General features: G+C 44.5%; 3 protein-coding genes and 2 pseudogenes across 3 annotated transcripts; 1 reads left to right on the forward strand and 4 right to left on the reverse strand.

Moving 5' to 3' along the window:
• The window catches only part of LOC120693865, an 878-nt pseudogene extending 816 nt beyond the window's left edge, over positions 1-62 (forward strand).
• Positions 63-1,963: 1,901 nt separating this feature from the next.
• Positions 1,964-2,672, reverse strand: LOC120693846 (ribosomal protein S12, mitochondrial). Its single transcript, XM_039977064.1, has one exon. The coding sequence runs from the start codon at positions 2,523-2,525 to the stop codon at positions 2,148-2,150; it is 378 nt and encodes a 125-aa protein (XP_039832998.1). The 5' UTR covers positions 2,526-2,672; the 3' UTR covers positions 1,964-2,147.
• LOC120693849 (NADH-ubiquinone oxidoreductase chain 3) lies at positions 2,117-3,365 on the reverse strand. Its single transcript, XM_039977067.1, has one exon. The coding sequence runs from the start codon at positions 2,924-2,926 to the stop codon at positions 2,570-2,572; it is 357 nt and encodes a 118-aa protein (XP_039833001.1). The 5' UTR covers positions 2,927-3,365; the 3' UTR covers positions 2,117-2,569.
• Positions 3,366-4,233: 868 nt separating this feature from the next.
• LOC120693844 (ribosomal protein S7, mitochondrial) lies at positions 4,234-6,454 on the reverse strand. Its single transcript, XM_039977062.1, has one exon. The coding sequence runs from the start codon at positions 4,800-4,802 to the stop codon at positions 4,356-4,358; it is 447 nt and encodes a 148-aa protein (XP_039832996.1). The 5' UTR covers positions 4,803-6,454; the 3' UTR covers positions 4,234-4,355.
• A 1,074-nt stretch (positions 6,455-7,528) lies between these two features.
• LOC120693833 lies at positions 7,529-16,973 on the reverse strand (annotated as a pseudogene).
• Between the last annotated feature and the right edge of the window lie 734 nt (positions 16,974-17,707).

The following is a 17,707-nucleotide window of genomic DNA, read 5'->3' on the forward strand; positions in this document are numbered from 1 at the left end:
AACAAGACGAAGTTCAGACGATCCGAACAGCATTAATAACGAGGTCAAGGATAAGTCAGTAGAATAAGTATGCCGAGCTGCGGGCGCCAATTCCCTTATAAGGAAGCCTCTCTTTTTAGACTAGTCAACCTATGCACGCCTTTTCCAATATGCTAGAGCAGGCGATTGTTCAAGGGTAAGTTACTTCCTCCTTTATGCAGATGAAATACTTGCTTAAGCGTGAGGCTTAGCAAAAGTGCTTTGACACAGTAGGAAAGGTCAGTACTTATCTTTGAAGAAAGACCTAGGCCTTATGATCGATCCTATGGTAAGATGTTTTCCCTTACTTAATTAATAAGCAGCCATAGTCCGTGCTAGGAAGACTTTCATTATAAGAATTCTAGCAGTCGGACTTTGAAACAGAAAAAGCCTTAGGAATGGAAACCCTAGGCCCAGCCTGACAAGGCTAGAGAGAAAAAGCAATAGCAAGAGATCAGCGAACGAAGCGGAGAATGATCACAATTAGGGCGATCCAAAGCCATTGCTTGAAGCGATTTACTTGACCTTCCCTCTCGACAGGGCTAGAGGAATTCATTATCTCGTACTTGAACTGCTGTAGACAAGAAGTGAAAGCCTGCGGTAAAAGCGTAGCGAAACGAACCACTCTTTCCTAACCTATCTCTTTATTTCATTTCCTCATATATAGCCTTTAAACTTTATTGTTAGCTTGTACATACCTACGACTGACTAAGCTAGCTTTCATTCTGATTCCTAAACAGATAAGATGAAAGGCACCTTTGATAAAGTACTAGACTATACTAGAGTATGAATCTAGTTTCAATGGCAGGGCCTCTATAGTAATAGTTTTAAGAATATTGTTATGTCTTTAGGTATATCCGGTGGACCATTGCGAGAAGCAAGGGCGGAATCCTCACCCGGGGGCAGAGGTGACTAGGAATCAATCGGAAAGAAACCGATGCGCCTTTAAGCTTTAACAGAAACCCTTAAGATATTGATACGGATCAGACCAGCCTATGCCAGTTCGAGTCTGAACAGTCGCTATCTTCTATTCCACTACAAGTTAGTACGTAGCAGAATGATCTCAACGGACCAAGGAGTTCATTCTTGAAAAGCAAAGCAAACCAAACCAAAGCAAAGAAGAAGGCAACTGAACCAAATACTAAGCTAAGCCATATCTCACTTACTAGTCAGCAAATACTATAGGGAAATACAGCTAGAATCAGTAGAATTGATAAATAGAATGTGCTTTCCCCGAGGATAAGATAAATAGAATGTGGTTTGCCCGAGGAAACGGATATCCGCCGTTAGCAGTTATAGGAAAAGATTCCCTTAGCCTTGATTAGCTTAGATCTGTGTATCCTTTTTATCTTTGGATGAAAGGAACCGGATACCTTTTTTCTTAGCCATCTTCATTACTTCCCTAAGAAATAGGTTAATTATAAAGTATATAGCCAGAGGAGGAAATACCTTATTTTCTTTTCCAACCACAACAAACTAGATTTGATACGTCAATTTCTTTCGAGTCAGAAAGGGAGCTCATTAGTCCTAGACCAAATATAGTCAGACAAAGCTGCAGACAGGCAGGGAAAGATGCTATTATATTAGTATAAAGAAGGGGTGGGTCTATAAGCTTCACCAGAGAAAACCTGTCATCCACGTTAGAAAGGGTATAAATAGGGCTATAAGTAGGCCGTTTGTGCAATAAGGGCTGCTCACCTTTCCTTTTGATGGGTTGGCTTCCTACCATACCATCACCGAGAATTGCATTTCCGCTTCAGCTTCCTTACATCCAACTTTTTCTGGGTCTTCCTTACAGGAATTGGCACTCGAGGTGTCGGTTTCATTTTGAAACCGGAGACAGAGTCCTCAATCTCAAATAGGACATTGCCCTGTTTTTTATTATACAGGAAGCATCTCCACTTGAGGCAGTGGTTGGAGATAAACGTGGCTATGAAGACTAAAATTACGACTATTGCTGCTACTTTTACAACAAAAGCGGGTTCGGTTTCCCACGCTTTGTGTATCAGATTTTGAAATAAGTCCCAAAACTGCTCCATGGGGATACCCTTTTTTTGTCTTCTCGGCTGGAATCTACAATGGTTGTCTCCCGAACAAAAGAACCAAAAAGTTCCAGAGGCATCTTCCATTCATTTCGATTTTGGTCTTTCTGCACCATATTTAGATCTTCCCTTTCTACGATCCGGAATTCCCAGCAAATCCTTGACTCCTCGAATACGATGGGATTTCACACCTGGCGAATCTTTCACTCTACCTCCTCTGACTAAGACTATAGAATGTTCCTGCGAATTATGACCTTCGCCTGGAATGTGAGCAAATATATCATGTCGATTGCTCAACCGTACTTTTGCTATCTTACGTAGAGCTGAATTAGGTTTTTTCGGTGTTCTCGTCGAAACACGCAGGCATACTCCTTGCTTCTGGGGACATTGATCCGAAGCTCGAGTACGGTCCGTGCGCCGTTTTTCTTCTCTACCATGACGAATCAATTGATTTTTTGTAGGCATCCTTCTTTCCTATGTCCTTCCCCCCTTAGCCCTTTCACTAGTGGTTACTCCCGATCCGAAGCACCCCTTTTCCATTCATAGAGAGATCCAATCGTCAAAATCAATAAAAAGGCCATCATGGACCAAGATCCAAACAGATCAATCTTGTTAGGAGGTACTGCCCAAGGAAAAGAAAAGGTGACTTCCGGATCAGGGATAATAAATAAAATAGGAACCGGATAAAATCGTATATCGAAACGACTTCTGGCATCACCGGAGGGATCGAAACCACATTCGTAGGCCGACAATTTTTCTGGATAGGTCGAACTATTGGAAGCAAATGGAAAAGGAACACCGAGTGGAATCAAAGAAACTAGCGGACTGATCACTAAATAGATAAAAATAGGTGCAAATTCCGACATCACCAAAGCCCACTTCGTTCTCTCGCTCTCCTCGCGGCGCTCCTTGCTCGCGGAGCGGCATACCGAAAAAAAAAGACGCTCAGATGTGGATTCGAACCACTGAAGGATTTAAAGGGCAATGCCCCTTGCTCTTCCCACTGAAACAAGCAAAAAAGGATTTTCAGTCCTTTGCTCTAACCAGCTGAGCTACCAGAACCACTTGCCTAAAGTCTCTTTTCTTCATCTATAAGCATCCTACCCGCAGTGGAGGAGCTTGCTCAAGAACCGAGAGCCGGCCAGGGACTGGACGGCCCTCGTTCGGGAAGGTCTTCTTCGCTATAGACGCCACCAAGAACAAGAAAGGGGCGCTCCGCTCCTAGTCACTAAGTAGTGCTATTCTGTCCGACGGCGGACTCCATCAATCTGAGGTTCTTTCTCTCACGTAATTTCGCCCGCCCGTTCAACTTCCGTGCCGGAGGAAATGGGATTCGAACCCATGATACAATCTTCTTGTATGTCGATTTAGCAAACCAATGCCTTAAGCCACTCAGCCATACCTCCAAGTTGTTGATCGGAATTGGATGTGCCGGGTTGGTTGCCCGAAGATCCACTGCGTAAGCCGTAGCGCGCGTACTCTTCTTTACTGAGCGAGAAAGACTCTATCCAGATCTATGGATCTCCCCAGCGTCCAAGCGAGACGAGACCCCACCCAAACCAAATCCGCCACTCGTTGGGCGAGGCCTTGCTTTCTATGAACACCTCACCACTGAATGAGAAACTTAGCCTCCGACCCGACCAAGAGAGAAGACAGGGTCAAGCCGACGCCGCCCTTCCTCACCTGCCTGAATGGAATGAATATCTCCTTCGTCTAGTCGAGAAGGGAAAAAGCCCGGCGGGGAACTGGACCGTGACTCTTCTAAACCATTACATGACGGAGAAGTCCATTCTCGTCATGATCGATCCACGTCCTACCATAGTGCCCGGAGAACCAGGCTTGCTTAGCTTACCAAGCTAGCTTACTAAGCTAAGCGCGAAGGAATTTTTCTAAGATGGCAGAGCTAGCCAGAAGGTAGCCTAGCTTGCTTCTAGAAGATTCTATAGTGATCCACAGGAATCGGCCTCGGGTGACGCCTCCCTAGTCGTCGAAAGATTTCATCCCTCGGTCGTTAAGGAGCAAGAAAACGGATGCGCGTTAGCGCAACGGCTTTTGCGCTAGTTGCTCAATCCCTTGCTTGTTTGGAACAAGAGTTTTCATAAAAAGAATGGTTCTTTTATGCAATTATGAACGGGCAGGCCTCTTGTGGATTCCTCCAACTCCATGAATGAAGGGGGGAGTATGAGGAAGGCCGATTTTCTTTCTATATGAAGATGAAAAAAGGATCAGGGTCAAACATTTCTGACTTTTGTTGAGTATGACTGAATGAGGAAGAGCTCCTTATGTGGTATCACTTTACCACCATCTGAAATGCGCGAAACTCCGATTGGTGGAAGCCAGTCCATGAAGATTCTTCCTTCTCTTACGTGAAATTCCCCTCTTTCGGTAAGCATCCAGTATCTCAGCAAATGAACATTTCTCTAAGCTTATCCTGTAGCTTATACGTCGTTTGAAAGCTGCTCCAAGGATCCAACGAATAGCTAAGGTTTGTTGACGATCCCTGGCTACAATCCCAGGAACATCATAAATAGTACCTGCGACTCCTACTTTGACCACTTCGCATATTGGCTTTATATTATCTACGGCGTCAACCATAAGTTTGATTACATCGCGTTCAGTTCGAGCTAGGCGGTGAAAAGTTTTATAAACAATAGCACGAACTCTCGTTCTTTTACCATCGATCATGCGAAAGTTTACCAATTTCTTGATCAATTCTTTTTGCTCACCATCAAAGTCCCCCATATAGCTGAGAATTTCCGAGCAATTGGAAGCCGCTTTCGATGACGAGGCCGATAAATTGATATTACGCGATCGTTACTGTCCTTCTTTTGAAGCTCTGCTCCCGAAAAGAGAAAGGAGACTGATCTTGACGTCGGCGTTGGTTTTTCCAACGAAAAACAAGAACATTCTTTCATTCCATGACAAAACAAAATGCTAGTTGCCTTGTAACGCATACACTTCCGCGTTTGTCCCATCGACGAAGGCCAATGAGACTACTATACGAGTTTTCTTAGGAGCAACATTTCACTTTGAAAACTATTCTGATTTGATCACTCGATCCATGGCACCCAGCATCTTGACCTCTAGCCAATATCTTTGATAGTCCATCTGTAACTAAATCAAACAAAAGACAGGGTTTCGAGGAGTAGAAGGCTTCCAGGAATTGGGAAGAAGAGAAGGAGCACTAGCCTCATCACTATCGAGAAGAAGAAATCCTAGCCCTGCAGATGGAGATAAACGGGAAGATCGCATTCATTAATGGATTAGGATATTATAGATTAGGTTTCAAATTGTTGGATTAGAAGGAAGTAGTGCAATCAGAAAACGTAACGAATTGGATAAGATCGGAAGAAAGGCCCTATTGTTAATGAGAATAGTAATTCACTATCGCTACTGCTCTACTTTGACACAGGATCACATCACTGCCGTTCCAGTGACTTCGGAATGTTTGTCCTAAGGCCTCCTCATCTGGAGGTAGGAAAAGTAGGTTTACAATGCCTGTCGCCATGATAATAAGAAGTTATTCGTCATAGGTAGAAAGAAAGACCCTTTCTCTAAACCCCTAAAGCTTTGCAGAAGTACGAATTTTGAAAGGAATAGGTCTTGCTTTGCTTGGAAGAAAAGGGAATTTGGTTGTTGCAAAGCAAGGGGAAAACTCATCCTCAAGTAAGGCAATAGTTGCTTACACAGAAACAGAACCAGGATAGGATTTTCCAAATAGGAAGGCCGTTTCCGGTATTCGGATAGGAAGGAAAGGAATCAGTTCCGATCATCATTATACGATCCAACTCGTGGAAAAAGCCGACTAGGAAAGCCGAAACCGAGGGTTCTATGGACCGACCCTTAGCCGTTGAAAACCGGATAGGAACTACTGCCGTATCTCCACTTCAGCCGCAAGCGAACGATGTCCTTTCGAGGAACTAGAACTATTGCGAATCCGCGGATAGGACCCGTGCCTTGTCTGCTTTGCCCTTAGCCGTGCTCTTCTCGGAACATGCCAATCACAAGCATGCCTTGCCAATACAACCATTGAATAGATTTCACCCGTACCCTTGACATCCGCGATGAGCCGTTGGAAGTACCGTTCCTGTCTTCGAATGGAAGTCATGCATCGGCACTAACTGATGGCTAAGCAGGCCGAGCTCTTCTCTCATACCGGGTCAAAGAAGATGAGCGCGTAAAAGGAATGTAGGCCTCGCTTCGTAGTACTCGTAAAGGAGCTCGCTTCGCTATCATGCCGATTACGAGCAGCCGTTCGCAGCAATGGATTTGGATCTATATATGAGAAATATCATGTGGAGGGACTATTGCTTTTTCCTCCAATCCGATCTGGTAATCGAATTCGCATATCCCAACGGTTCGGTTCCTTTCCTTGTTTAGTTTTAACCAGTTCCCCTTTGCTTTTTCCTATCGCCTGCCTTGTTGTTTTTCCTGTTCAACCACCCCAACTTGTGACGTATAACGATGCTGGTATCAGGCCAGCATTGACCGTTCGAGTTGATGAGCCGAACCCAGACCGGTCCCAAACATAGTCTCCTTTAATGCAATTATGAACGAAACTTTCTCGATTCCAATGCAACTTATCCTTTTGGAGTTGACGTAACAAACTACGCGAGCCTCCCGATGAAGCCAACAGAAATCCTATCCGAATACTAAAAATAAAAGGCAATTTCATTATGGTGGTATACCAGCCGCCAGTTCTGGAACTTCCAGTTCCAATCGGAGCATATAGATCCGTAAATGGATTTGTATGTATAGCCACTTCAGTCGTACTCCTCGTTTCTCGAATGGAAAAAAAGTATCTTCTTTCTGGGAACATGCTAAACCAGAAATTCTTATGTTCGTGATTCTTCATCCACCGATGCAGAAAATCTTCCAGTTTTCCATTCTCATATGAGGCAGGAAAGTTTATGGGCAACAGGTCGGCACGAAGTGATTCATCATGTTCAAACATGAACCTTTCGCTCGTTGGGGACGGTTTATAAATCAAAAAATTCCCACAAATGGAATGAGAAGTGGGTCCATGTAAATGATCGAGACCTCGCAAACAACAACGTTCCTTCCCCATATGGAGTTCGGGACCCAAAGGCAATCGTTGAGTGAACTGTATCTTATTCGTATTAGTTGACCTAAGCCGCACCATTATTGCAGGGGTGGGGCTCGGCCTCCGAACCGTACGTGGGACGAGTTTCTGCCTCATACAGCTCGGGCCGAAGACCGGGGAAGTTGAGGAGAGATGGGGAGACCCAACTGCTGCCGGTCGGGACGGACAGGAAAGGGGCGGGGATAAGCTTGTGAAGAAGCAAGCTTATTGCCCCACCCCCAAAAAACAAACCGACCCAGCAAGAAAACGTATGCGCTTTAGCAACAAAGCGCTCATCCCTTGCTTGTTGCTTCGCGTTCTTTCTATTCCATCCCAGTCCATTCCGGGATAGGCGGCTAATATAATATGTGCAGTAGTCGTCGTCTGACCAATCGGCTCGGACACCAGACCGCTTGTGCCCGCCCATTCTGTCTCGCACTAAATGGAATGGCTCTCTTAGTTACGCTGTGCCCCGACCCGAGTCCCCACGTCCGCTTTTATCCGCCCGCAACCCGGCCAACACAACATTAGGGCCGTCCCCCCCCCCCCATTCTATGCTGACCCGGGCCGGGGCTCGCTTTTTGGGAAGCCCGTTCCCACCGCGCTCACGGCCCGGCTGGCCTGCCAGCGGTAGTGGGAATTCTCCCGTTCCCTGGTAAAAAAAGGGTTGGTTGGATGCGGGATCTACTCCACGAGGAGCGGTACGGACGTAGATGATATCATCACGACCTCTCTTTGCGTACCGCTAGGGATGCTTAACGCCACTTCGCCAACTGGCATTACCTGCGCTTTCGTGTCTCTCAGTGTGGTCAGCACTGGGTGTTTCCGAGCTGCGAGGCTTACACCCATTCGCATTAATTCATCCAAAGTTCCTTACCCTTATGCACGAATTTAGGAATAAGCCATCTTCCTATCAAGGTTAAGGAGTCAACTGAGCATCTCAGCGGCGGGATTGAATACCCGGATCGAATCAGAGTTCACGCCGCCCGCCCTGAACAAATAGAATAGGAGGCGTGGGCCACAGGTCGCACATAAGCCATCGGGTCGCACGACAGAAGAACACCCAACATAAAGATGCACACTCCTCCATGTGAAATAGAAAGATTCATCTTCACTTTTTTGTAGTAGTCGTGACCAACAGCCATCAACAGTCGGCTCGTTGGTAAGGCGAGAGCTTCAAGCCCGATTTCAGGTGGCACACCCCCCAAACAAGCACCACTCGACGAGGGGGGGGGCGGGGAAAGCTACAGGCCCAAAACCTTCGACCCTTCTTTCTATATGGGGGTGCCCGGGGCACCTCATCTTGTCATTTTGTTGCTCATTCCCCTTAGGCCGAAGTGTTTGGCCTTTACTTCGGAGCGCCCGCTCACGCTTCGCTGACCTATCGCGTGGTAAAGAGAAGAGAGTACGAAAGAATTGTAAACAGAGCAGACCGCAGAAAGATTCTAAATATGACAAGTCCCCCATGGATTCGATAATAAGGAAATGAAGAACGGGAACGAAACGAAATAAAGCATTTCTAGCGGATGAGCTTCTCCCAATTTTGTCTGGTAATAGAATAGGGCGGCTTGCTTTGACCAACACTCCACTTTTTGCTCTGTCCATGGAGCGTATGAATTTCCTTGAATGTAGATAGACCAAAAAAGGGAATAAAGGGATAGGAATAGGAATTATAGTACCATTGGAAAAAGAGGCACCAGTGGGAACATCTCTACTGACGAACCATTTCAATAGTACGGGTGCTGCCGTGCCACGGGGCACGACCATGGAAGTAATGAAAAAGAAGAAGTTCTGTAGTTGGACCATCTGCTCTATCCGTTCGATTTGAGCTTCTCCAGAGAAGATGAGACGCTAAAAATGAAAGTGTTCGCAACGCATACCGAAAAAGGGTACGGTACCTATGTTGCCGACCATTAATGACTAGTTCGAAGACCAGGAGCAGGGGCACGTGCCAAGAAAGATTTGTTACTTTCCCTATGGTTTTCGAACGTTTTCAATAAAACCTTCTCGTAGAAGTATTTTCACAAAGTTTTCGGTAATATAATATTAGTAGATGCTATTCGAACCCTTCCTTTTATTAAGATTAGAATTCTTTTTCTTATTATTATATAATTATTTGCTTTTTTCATGTATATGCGTCAGACACAATCTACTAATTGATCTATATTCAGGTACCCTACTATATCATAGTCTCTACTACTAGTATTTCTAATACCTCAGGAGCTCATGAGACTCTTTTAGTGAAATTCATAAGTCTCAATTCCCGAGCGATCGCACCTCGAGTTCCTTTTGGATTTCATTTCCTTCTTGATCAATGACAATCGTCATCATATCGTATTATCATACCGTTGTCACGTTTGAGTTCTTTACATGTACGTACAATTACAGCTCGTCTTACTTCTGTCTGATCTTTCTGGAGGCATTTTGGGCACTGCTTCTTTGATTACAGCAACAATAACGTCACCAATATGAGCATATCAGTGATTACCAGCTCCTAAGATTCGAATACATATCAATTCGATAGCCCCGCTCCGTTGTTATCCGCTACATTCAAAAGGGTCTGAGTGAGATGGATCTTGGAAGTCCGGTTTTTGATTGGATAGTGAGGAGGCATTTCGTCATACAATGTATGGGAGACATTGTTGATCGTGTTCTCGAGGACTATGAAGACCAAGGAGTCATGAGTAGTGATCCCGTACTTAGTGTACTGGTTTAGTAGGGAAGCCTTGTGTTAAGGCACCGTTAAGAAAGGGGTCGTCCCAAACTTGTGGAGTGCGATGGGGGACTTGGATATAGATTGTGTGCCGAGTGAGGAGCTTTGCGGAGCGTACTCCGGTAGACATATTCCGCTTCCGCTGCGAGATATTGAGTGCTGTCCGTGCTAAGGACAGGTTAGCTCAGATGGTGGGACATGCTGAGCGCAGCACGGGGAGATATCCCGAAAGTGTTGGATCTGGTTCCACCATCATTGGAAAAGGCAGGCGTTTCAAAAAAAAATACCAGGAGACCACTACCAAAAAAAAAGGTAAAAGCACAGCCGGGCGGAAGGATGGAGCGAGCCTATTCCAAACAATAGAGCTCAACATTTCCCAATTTTAGTATGTACTTCATTGACAGTAGAATGCTCAATTTTTATATTATATTTTAAAGTCGATATATAATACAACCGACCAAATCCAGAAGAATAATACACATCCAAGGAAATTTGAATACTTCTTTGAACCAATGGGCAAAACCAGTTGTCCCTTTTGGGCATAAATGAAAAATTATGTTCAAGGTTTGGCTAGAGCTAATTGGTCGTTCTTGGTGTATGCGGAATTGAAACATTAGGGCTTTATTTACATAGTCGATACATACAGGGTTTCTTGGACAAGTTTTGTCAATGGGGTAAGACGAGATCCTACGGTTCACTTTTGTATCTTTAGCATTCCACTTCACTCCACAAGGGGAATCATGGATGAAGCAAATCAAGACAAACCGGGCGTACTCCTTCCCAACCTTCTGAACACAAAGCTTCTCTTATGATTTTCGCTACTTTCTTTAGTTTAGTGATGGATATCTTAGAGAGTCTAAGCCCGTAGTACCCTCTGAGGTTGGTGAAGGGAAGTTAAACGTAAGCGAGGTATCGAAGAAACGATACAAAATATACATTTATCTCCCTCCTCTCTATATTCTCCGAAATGTTAAAAAGTTTCTCGGGGGTTCTGTTCCAGCCAATCCTAAGTGCTTTGATAGCGTGCCAGCCGAGCGACTAGCTTTCAGGTAATATGCATTTCCTATCCTAAGGTCAGCAAGTAGGTAAGCATAAAGATTTCCCAAGGTAGCAAACAAGTCCAATTCCGGGCGAAATGGGGTTCTCTTTTATTTGCCAAGTCAGGCAGGATAGTAAAGTAAGAAAATAGACCATAAGCCATCCTTTATCTTGTAGCCTGTCTAAGAAAGGAACAATAAATAGCTCATAGTTTCCTTGCTACTGCCCTAAGAGTTGTTCTTCTATCATCAGCGAGAGTTTACTTTGCTGTCGATGCAGGCAATAATAGATAGATTTCTGTACATAGTTGGGCCTAGGCTAAGGCTAATAAATAAATAATAAATGGATTCCTCCCCCTAAGCCCTGCTTTTTCTCTTTTTAGCCTTATCCGCTCTTGAATGTTGGTATCGATTTGATCATGCCGGAATAAGAGCTAGGTAATGGATCTTCTCCAGATAGAAGTAAAGGTTACGTGGGAAATAAAGGAATCAGTAGCAGTCGCTGGAAAAAAAGTAGGTAAAGCAAGGAGGGAATCCAGCTTATTGGCCATTCTCCAGCGACTCTCAGAACGGTTGTCGGGCCTTTGCACTGGTCAACAAAGCCACAGGCCAAGCCATCAAGCATGGCGTAGGGTATTGGATAGGCTGGTCCGCTGGTCGAAGTCATTGCAGGGTGTGCTACAGACTGCTATTGTTCAAGGTCATTTCCTTTCTCTCGTCATCACGCCAACATACACAAGGCTTGCCTTCACAGGGCCCCACCTTGACTTGCCATCATGGCTACACTCTTTTCATCAAAGCAACTCTTCTTAAGAAGACCCCTTGGTCCCCACAACGAAGTTCCTCCATAGAGAACCCAACTGCACAGCACCATCGCAAAGGTTTCTTCGTAACTCGATTAGTCTCACTCAAGAGAACTCATCTACACGGAAGGTCTTTTAAGTGCCAGTTGTACCCGCACAGAAGTCCTGCGCCCTCAACTACACCAGGATGCCTCCTGCAGTAGCATCACAACGAGTCTCACCATGGACAGCTCGCCAGTCTTCTTGCATCAGCCACACCTAATTACAAATGACCTTGGCCTCTCCATGCTCGTCATTTACATTTAAACTGCACACCCCCTTGTTGAGGTCTTACTCCAACGGTACGGCCTCTAGCACATGACCATTCCTCACCCTCACTCAAGTCATCGACACCCTCGTCGATGTACGTGTTGAAAGAATAAATTCCACTATCTCTCAAACGAAATGAGTGAACTCCTATATCACAGAGTTTCATTGATGCCAAAGGGGGTTTTCCTCAAACGCGATTGGAACCAGAATAGGCTGCAAGAATGAAAGAGTCAATCTATCTTAGTCAAGGCGCTCGCTCTGCCACAAAGGGAGGAACTGGAGGAAATTCAGTGTGAGTTGTTGACATCAACCTTTCGCTTCTCGGCAATGTTTCGGTCGTTCATACCAAAAGCGAACAAACCGGGAATGTTTCGACCTATAACTCAACCTGCGGAGAGAGATAGGATCGTAATGGAGGGCTAGGACTAGCCCACTTATTGAACCTGTTATTTGATCCTCTATTTTCCGTGCATTCGCATGGATTTCGGCCGAGACGGGGCGCTATCACTCTTTTCCAGGAAGTCAAACGTTGGCCTACGGTCAATAGAGTCATAAAAGCAGATATCAAAAAAGCTGTCAACTAGGCAAGGGCGGGCTATAACATAGTATGACGATAGGCTAACGACTTTGGAGAGATTTACCTATGATACGTAACTAAGCCCCCAGGCGTTGGGAAAGCTACAGCAGATTTGGCAGATTAGTAGTCTCCAACTTATTTTATTAGTGGATCGAGCGGATTGGTCTTGTTGCCGTAAGCCTACGGAGGGAGGGGACCCATCCTGTAGAAGGCAAGCGGTAGGTAAATTGTAATTTATCACTTTTGTCGATAGGGGAATCGCTCTTTTCACTTCCGTTACGTTCAGCTTTCTTTCTTTACCTTTCTTTCCTTCCTTCCCCTAATCACTTCCGTTCCACCACTGGCTTTGGTATCTTTTTGACTCTCAACCAGCAGTCAAGTCATTTCATTACGAAAAAGTCATTGAATTGGTTGCCCAGCTCCACTCGAGCTAATTTAGTTCCTTGGCACTCCTTCGTTGGTACTCAAAAACTCGTATAGCCGTTTGTTTAAAATCTGCAAATCGAAGATGACGAAGGGAGGAATACCATGGAAATATAAGAAAATCTCCTATTAGCGATGCTCAGATTTCAATGGAAGGAAGATAGTTATTCCAATCACTTTTCTCGATAGGCAGGGCGGGACTCAAGAAACCTGCGTACGGCAGGGCTAGGTTACCAGCGTACGGGCAAGAGAACTTTTATCTGCTCGTCTTTTCCCAGGATTTCTTTCTGAACTTGTACGGGTATGACCCGCGTTCCTTGCATATTAAAAACACTAGCTTGTTTAGTTCCACTTCTTTTCACAGGAGAACTTGCCGGTACCTCTAGACTCGCTTCATTGTCATTCCACTCGCGGCACTGGGTATCAGTTATCGGAGTGATCGGGGTGATGGTGATAGTTGTTACGATCCGTAACTGGTGATGAACCGCAAAGGTTTTGGTTAGTTGACCCTGTTAACCGTAAAGAAAAGGAGAAAGATAAGTGGACTGGGCAATAAATGACTATGTCCATATTGTAATAACCCGAGTAAGTATCTGAGTAAGACCAATAAGGAAAGTACACTGAGATGTATTAAAGTAAAATCCGCTTTATTGGGACAACTCGGATGGATTGGATATAGTAGCAGGCTGAATCCTTGGAGCATATAAGGATAGGCTAATAAAGTTGAACTGGGATTTTTTGATAGAATCTACCCAAGGAGGAATTTTCAGGAATGGAGAATGTTGTGGTAAGACCGATGATATTCCGATAGAACCCATGGTTGGACGTAGATTGCACTATACTTCCCCACCACAGGACGTAAAGACGGAACGCTGAAATCAGGAGATGAAGTAGCTGTTGGTCTTGCCTAAATTCAGTATTCTAAGTTGGCGAAGCCTCATACATACCGATAGGAGGTTGAGGGATCCGGAAAGTCTCCGTTACGTTCTATCTTGCTTTGGGTTTTGCTGACTCCGTCCAGCAGGCGTATCCACCTACGGTTGCAATGGTGAGTTGTGAACTTTGTAGAGCTTCGTTCTAGTTCCATCATTTTTCTGCATTCTTTCTAAAGTGCTAGTTTCCTCTATTTCTAATATCAGAGTAACACGGGAATTCTCTCTGGGAATCCGCTCCCCCTGCTTGCTTGTATTGGGCATTTGGCAGAGGCGGGTTCTCCATCATTAAGAGGCTTCTCACTTTGGTATCGATATGCGTCTGAACTCCTCCACTCTTTCACTAGGGGTACACACAACTCTGGACTTGTGCAGCTAATAGATTCCTTTCTCAAAACAGCCTATTTTTGAGGAAATGCCCATGGGAATACGGTTATTGGGATACCACAGGGGAGTACCATCTCACCGGTCCTTATGAACAGCTTTCCCCACTGATTAGATCACCCGCTTATGTTCCCTAGTTGTCCAGGTGTGACCTAGTTTGCTTAGTAAGTATGGAAGGACAAAAGACGAGTACAGATGACTACTATTCTCCGGCAGAAAGTCACTCATTTCCTCTTAAAGGCATATTTCCCTGAAAAAAAGATATGAGTAAAAAACTCTTCCAAATCAAAGATTTGCCTATTCTTCGTAGTACGAGAATACTCTTACTTCTCATTGACACAGACGAGAAAGAAGTAGAATAAAGGCAGAATGTTAGTAAAAGGAAAAGAAAAATCTAGTTAATACCTACCTGTTACTCTACCAAGGCCTTCCAATGACTTTGCTTTAAGCAATATGGCCTCTAGAAGCAAGCTTACAGAATGCATTGACATATGCATTAGCATTCCGTTCACTTGTGAGGTTTTCCTTCTTGAAGAACGTGGAGGCACTCTAGACTTGATACTTTCAGCAATAGCACTGGTCATTCGTGGCCTCAAACTTCTTATATCAATTCCCTGAAGAACCCGCAATGCTGCATCAAAATTTCCTCTCTGATGTTTCCAGTCTACCTAACAATGCCCGGGCCTCCTGTTACACAGAAAAATAAATCTATCAATTAGCAAATAGAATAAACACAAGATAGCCAAATTTCCTCGAAGATTGAAGTTAGAAGTGGGATGTGCTCTTTTGGAAAAAGACTTTGGAACGAGGTCTCATAGATCAACGTAGGCTTCGCTCCCATCCCTTCTCAAGGGGCGCTCTTCCCCCGAAAGCCACGGTTAGGAGGGGATACCACCAGCAATGATGATCGTCTTCCTATTCCTATTTCTATTGCTATTGCTATTACCACTTCAAAAGATAGGTAAACAAAAGGTTCAAAAGATAAGTAAACAAAAGGTGCGTGTGAGGCTATCAACGAAATAGAATGAATTGATCAAACTCACTTCACTATGTTTGCAAAGGAATCTATCCACAGCAGAAATGGAGAATACAAGTAACCCCAGCCCACCACTACACATCATTACCTATCACCATGATTCATCAACTGTCTGAGACAGAATATAAGAGTCTTTCCATTCTTCAACCTACTAACCCTTCCACTCTCCCACTAATACATTCAAGCACGATGTTATCACCAACGATTGGTAATACTTCAATCGAGATAGTACTCGAGAGTAGCTATACCCTTTGTTGCTCTGTGTCCTCATTAATAACCCTATGAATTCAGCACGCACCTGGTCAATAAGGGTTTAAAAGGTGTTTCTTTATCGATAAACCCTGTCTTCTCGGGGAAGACTGTCTTTCTCTGGTGAAAGCCTTGTCTTATTGATCTATTCTTTTCTCAGCCTATGCTACAACCCTTACTACATTCTATTTGATTCAAGGAGTAAGGGATTCCACTGCCAAGCTTCAACAGCTGGATACCCTCTAACAGAACTTCGTCCCTGCCGTGCACCGGTTCTACTACTATACAACTAGAGAATTGATTGAAATCGTGCGTCTATCCCGTGCCTTTGAATTGCTTTCGAGGAACTACATCCGATGCTTGGCTCCGCCAGCTGTGGCCGTCCCTTCCTCTTAAAAGGTGTAATTATGTTTGGGGATGACATTAGATAATCCGAATCGTAGTCCTCGTGGGAATGGTCGCAAAATGCGAAGGAGGACGCCTTGTCGAAGCTGGGGATCTAGATAGGTACCGATCTCGGTGGGGATGACCCTATTGAATCTATTGAATTTGTTTCATTCCTTTCATGCACAGATGAACCTTGTCTGCTTTGGAAGTACCTTTGCCCTGGAGGATTGTCCCGTGATTGAGGGATGGACTTTCTCTACAACTATTGCGAAACCTTTGCCGTATATCCCGTAGAGGAACAGAAGTACTATCCTTTCTCGGAACTACAACCTTGGCCTTGACTGAAGCGGGCCTCTTCCTTGCGAGAAGCGGTATAAATAGATGAAAAAACCGAAACTACTTGAGCTTTCACGGATGAAATGGCAGGAAAAAATACCAACCAAGCAGAAACCCGTGAAGATGCTTCGCTAACGGCATCCTACAATTTCTACGAATAGATGACTACGAATAGAAGCGTACGAAGACAACGATTCCTTGCGCTAGCAAAATAAAAAGATAATGCTATCAGGTTCCTTTACCTAGCTACCAGAAAAGAACCCATCCTCGGTATCAGAGCATGAAAAGGATCGTATTGAGATGCGGCCTGTTCAATTAATAGCTCGCCTAAAGCAATGAAATTCAATGCAAAGAAAAGGGAAAGGTAGGCTTTGGTCAAGAGCCGCTGCGCTGCAAACCAATTCTCTCTGAAACTCCTGGCAGTTGAGTTAGGACTATGTTAAGTACTACCTGAGGTGAGTAGGGAGCGAGTGTTTTACTTTTCTGAACCATGAGAGGAGTGAAAGTCTGTAGCTCCACTGTGCTCCCCCTATCGGTCTTTCTCTTTCTTTTGGAGTGAAAACAGTAATCACTTCGTGCCTACCTCTGCTTCGCGAGTGCCGATTTTCTTCATTTATTATATTTAATTATGGAAAGGAAAAGAATAGCCAACTCCCCGGCCTGGCTTTCTTGCTTTGAAATTCAATTCAACAAATTCTGATTGCATGAAATGAAATCTGTACAACCAGTTTAGTTAAATGAAACAAATGGAAGTGCGATCCAATTTCCCTTAGATCTTATGGAAAAGATAAATGTGGGTTTTATGAGAAAAGGGGTGAGCGTCCGCGATATGAGAGTAGAAAGATATACTAGTGCTAGGGGAAGGGATAGGCCATAGGGTAGTCGAAGGATGGGTTGATAATGGTCTATATGAGAGTTGAAAGAGAAACTGGTGCTAGGGTCGCTTTCGGAATGTAGGAGGACGCTTTATGAATATAGGAGGATACCGTGACTATGAGCTATAGAGGGTGGAAGTGTGCTGGAGTATGGGAGGGCGGCATCATACTCTTATTTTATTTAAGGGGGTTTCCTCTTTTCTTATTATACCTTTTCTGTGTATTATTCTGAGTGCGGATTGTTCTTTTAGTGGTTGGTTTAGGACTCAAATCATGACTCTTTGGAGTAATAAGATGTGGAGAAGGAGACGGTTGAGGTGGAGACGGAAGAGATGGTAGAGGTAGAGAAGGGGAAGGCTTGCCTGTACTAGTGTCCGATTTCCTAGAATCTAGTTCTTCTGATAGGCTATCCACCTGTCTGCATAAAGAATCACGACCTGTTCCTTCTAAGCTGTCAATGTGCTTAGGCAACCCATAAGCCGGTTTCAGTATCTCTGCTTTCA

Source organism: Panicum virgatum, unplaced genomic scaffold (genome assembly GCF_016808335.1).
Source record: "Panicum virgatum strain AP13 unplaced genomic scaffold, P.virgatum_v5 scaffold_183, whole genome shotgun sequence".
Taxonomy (NCBI): domain Eukaryota; kingdom Viridiplantae; phylum Streptophyta; class Magnoliopsida; order Poales; family Poaceae; genus Panicum; species Panicum virgatum.

Coding starts and splice junctions, on each gene's coding strand:
- LOC120693846 (XM_039977064.1), bottom strand. CDS start 2,525: ATGCCTACAAAAAATCAATTGATTCGTCATGGTAGAGAAGAAAAACGG.
- LOC120693849 (XM_039977067.1), bottom strand. CDS start 2,926: ATGTCGGAATTTGCACCTATTTTTATCTATTTAGTGATCAGTCCGCTA.
- LOC120693844 (XM_039977062.1), bottom strand. CDS start 4,802: ATGGGGGACTTTGATGGTGAGCAAAAAGAATTGATCAAGAAATTGGTA.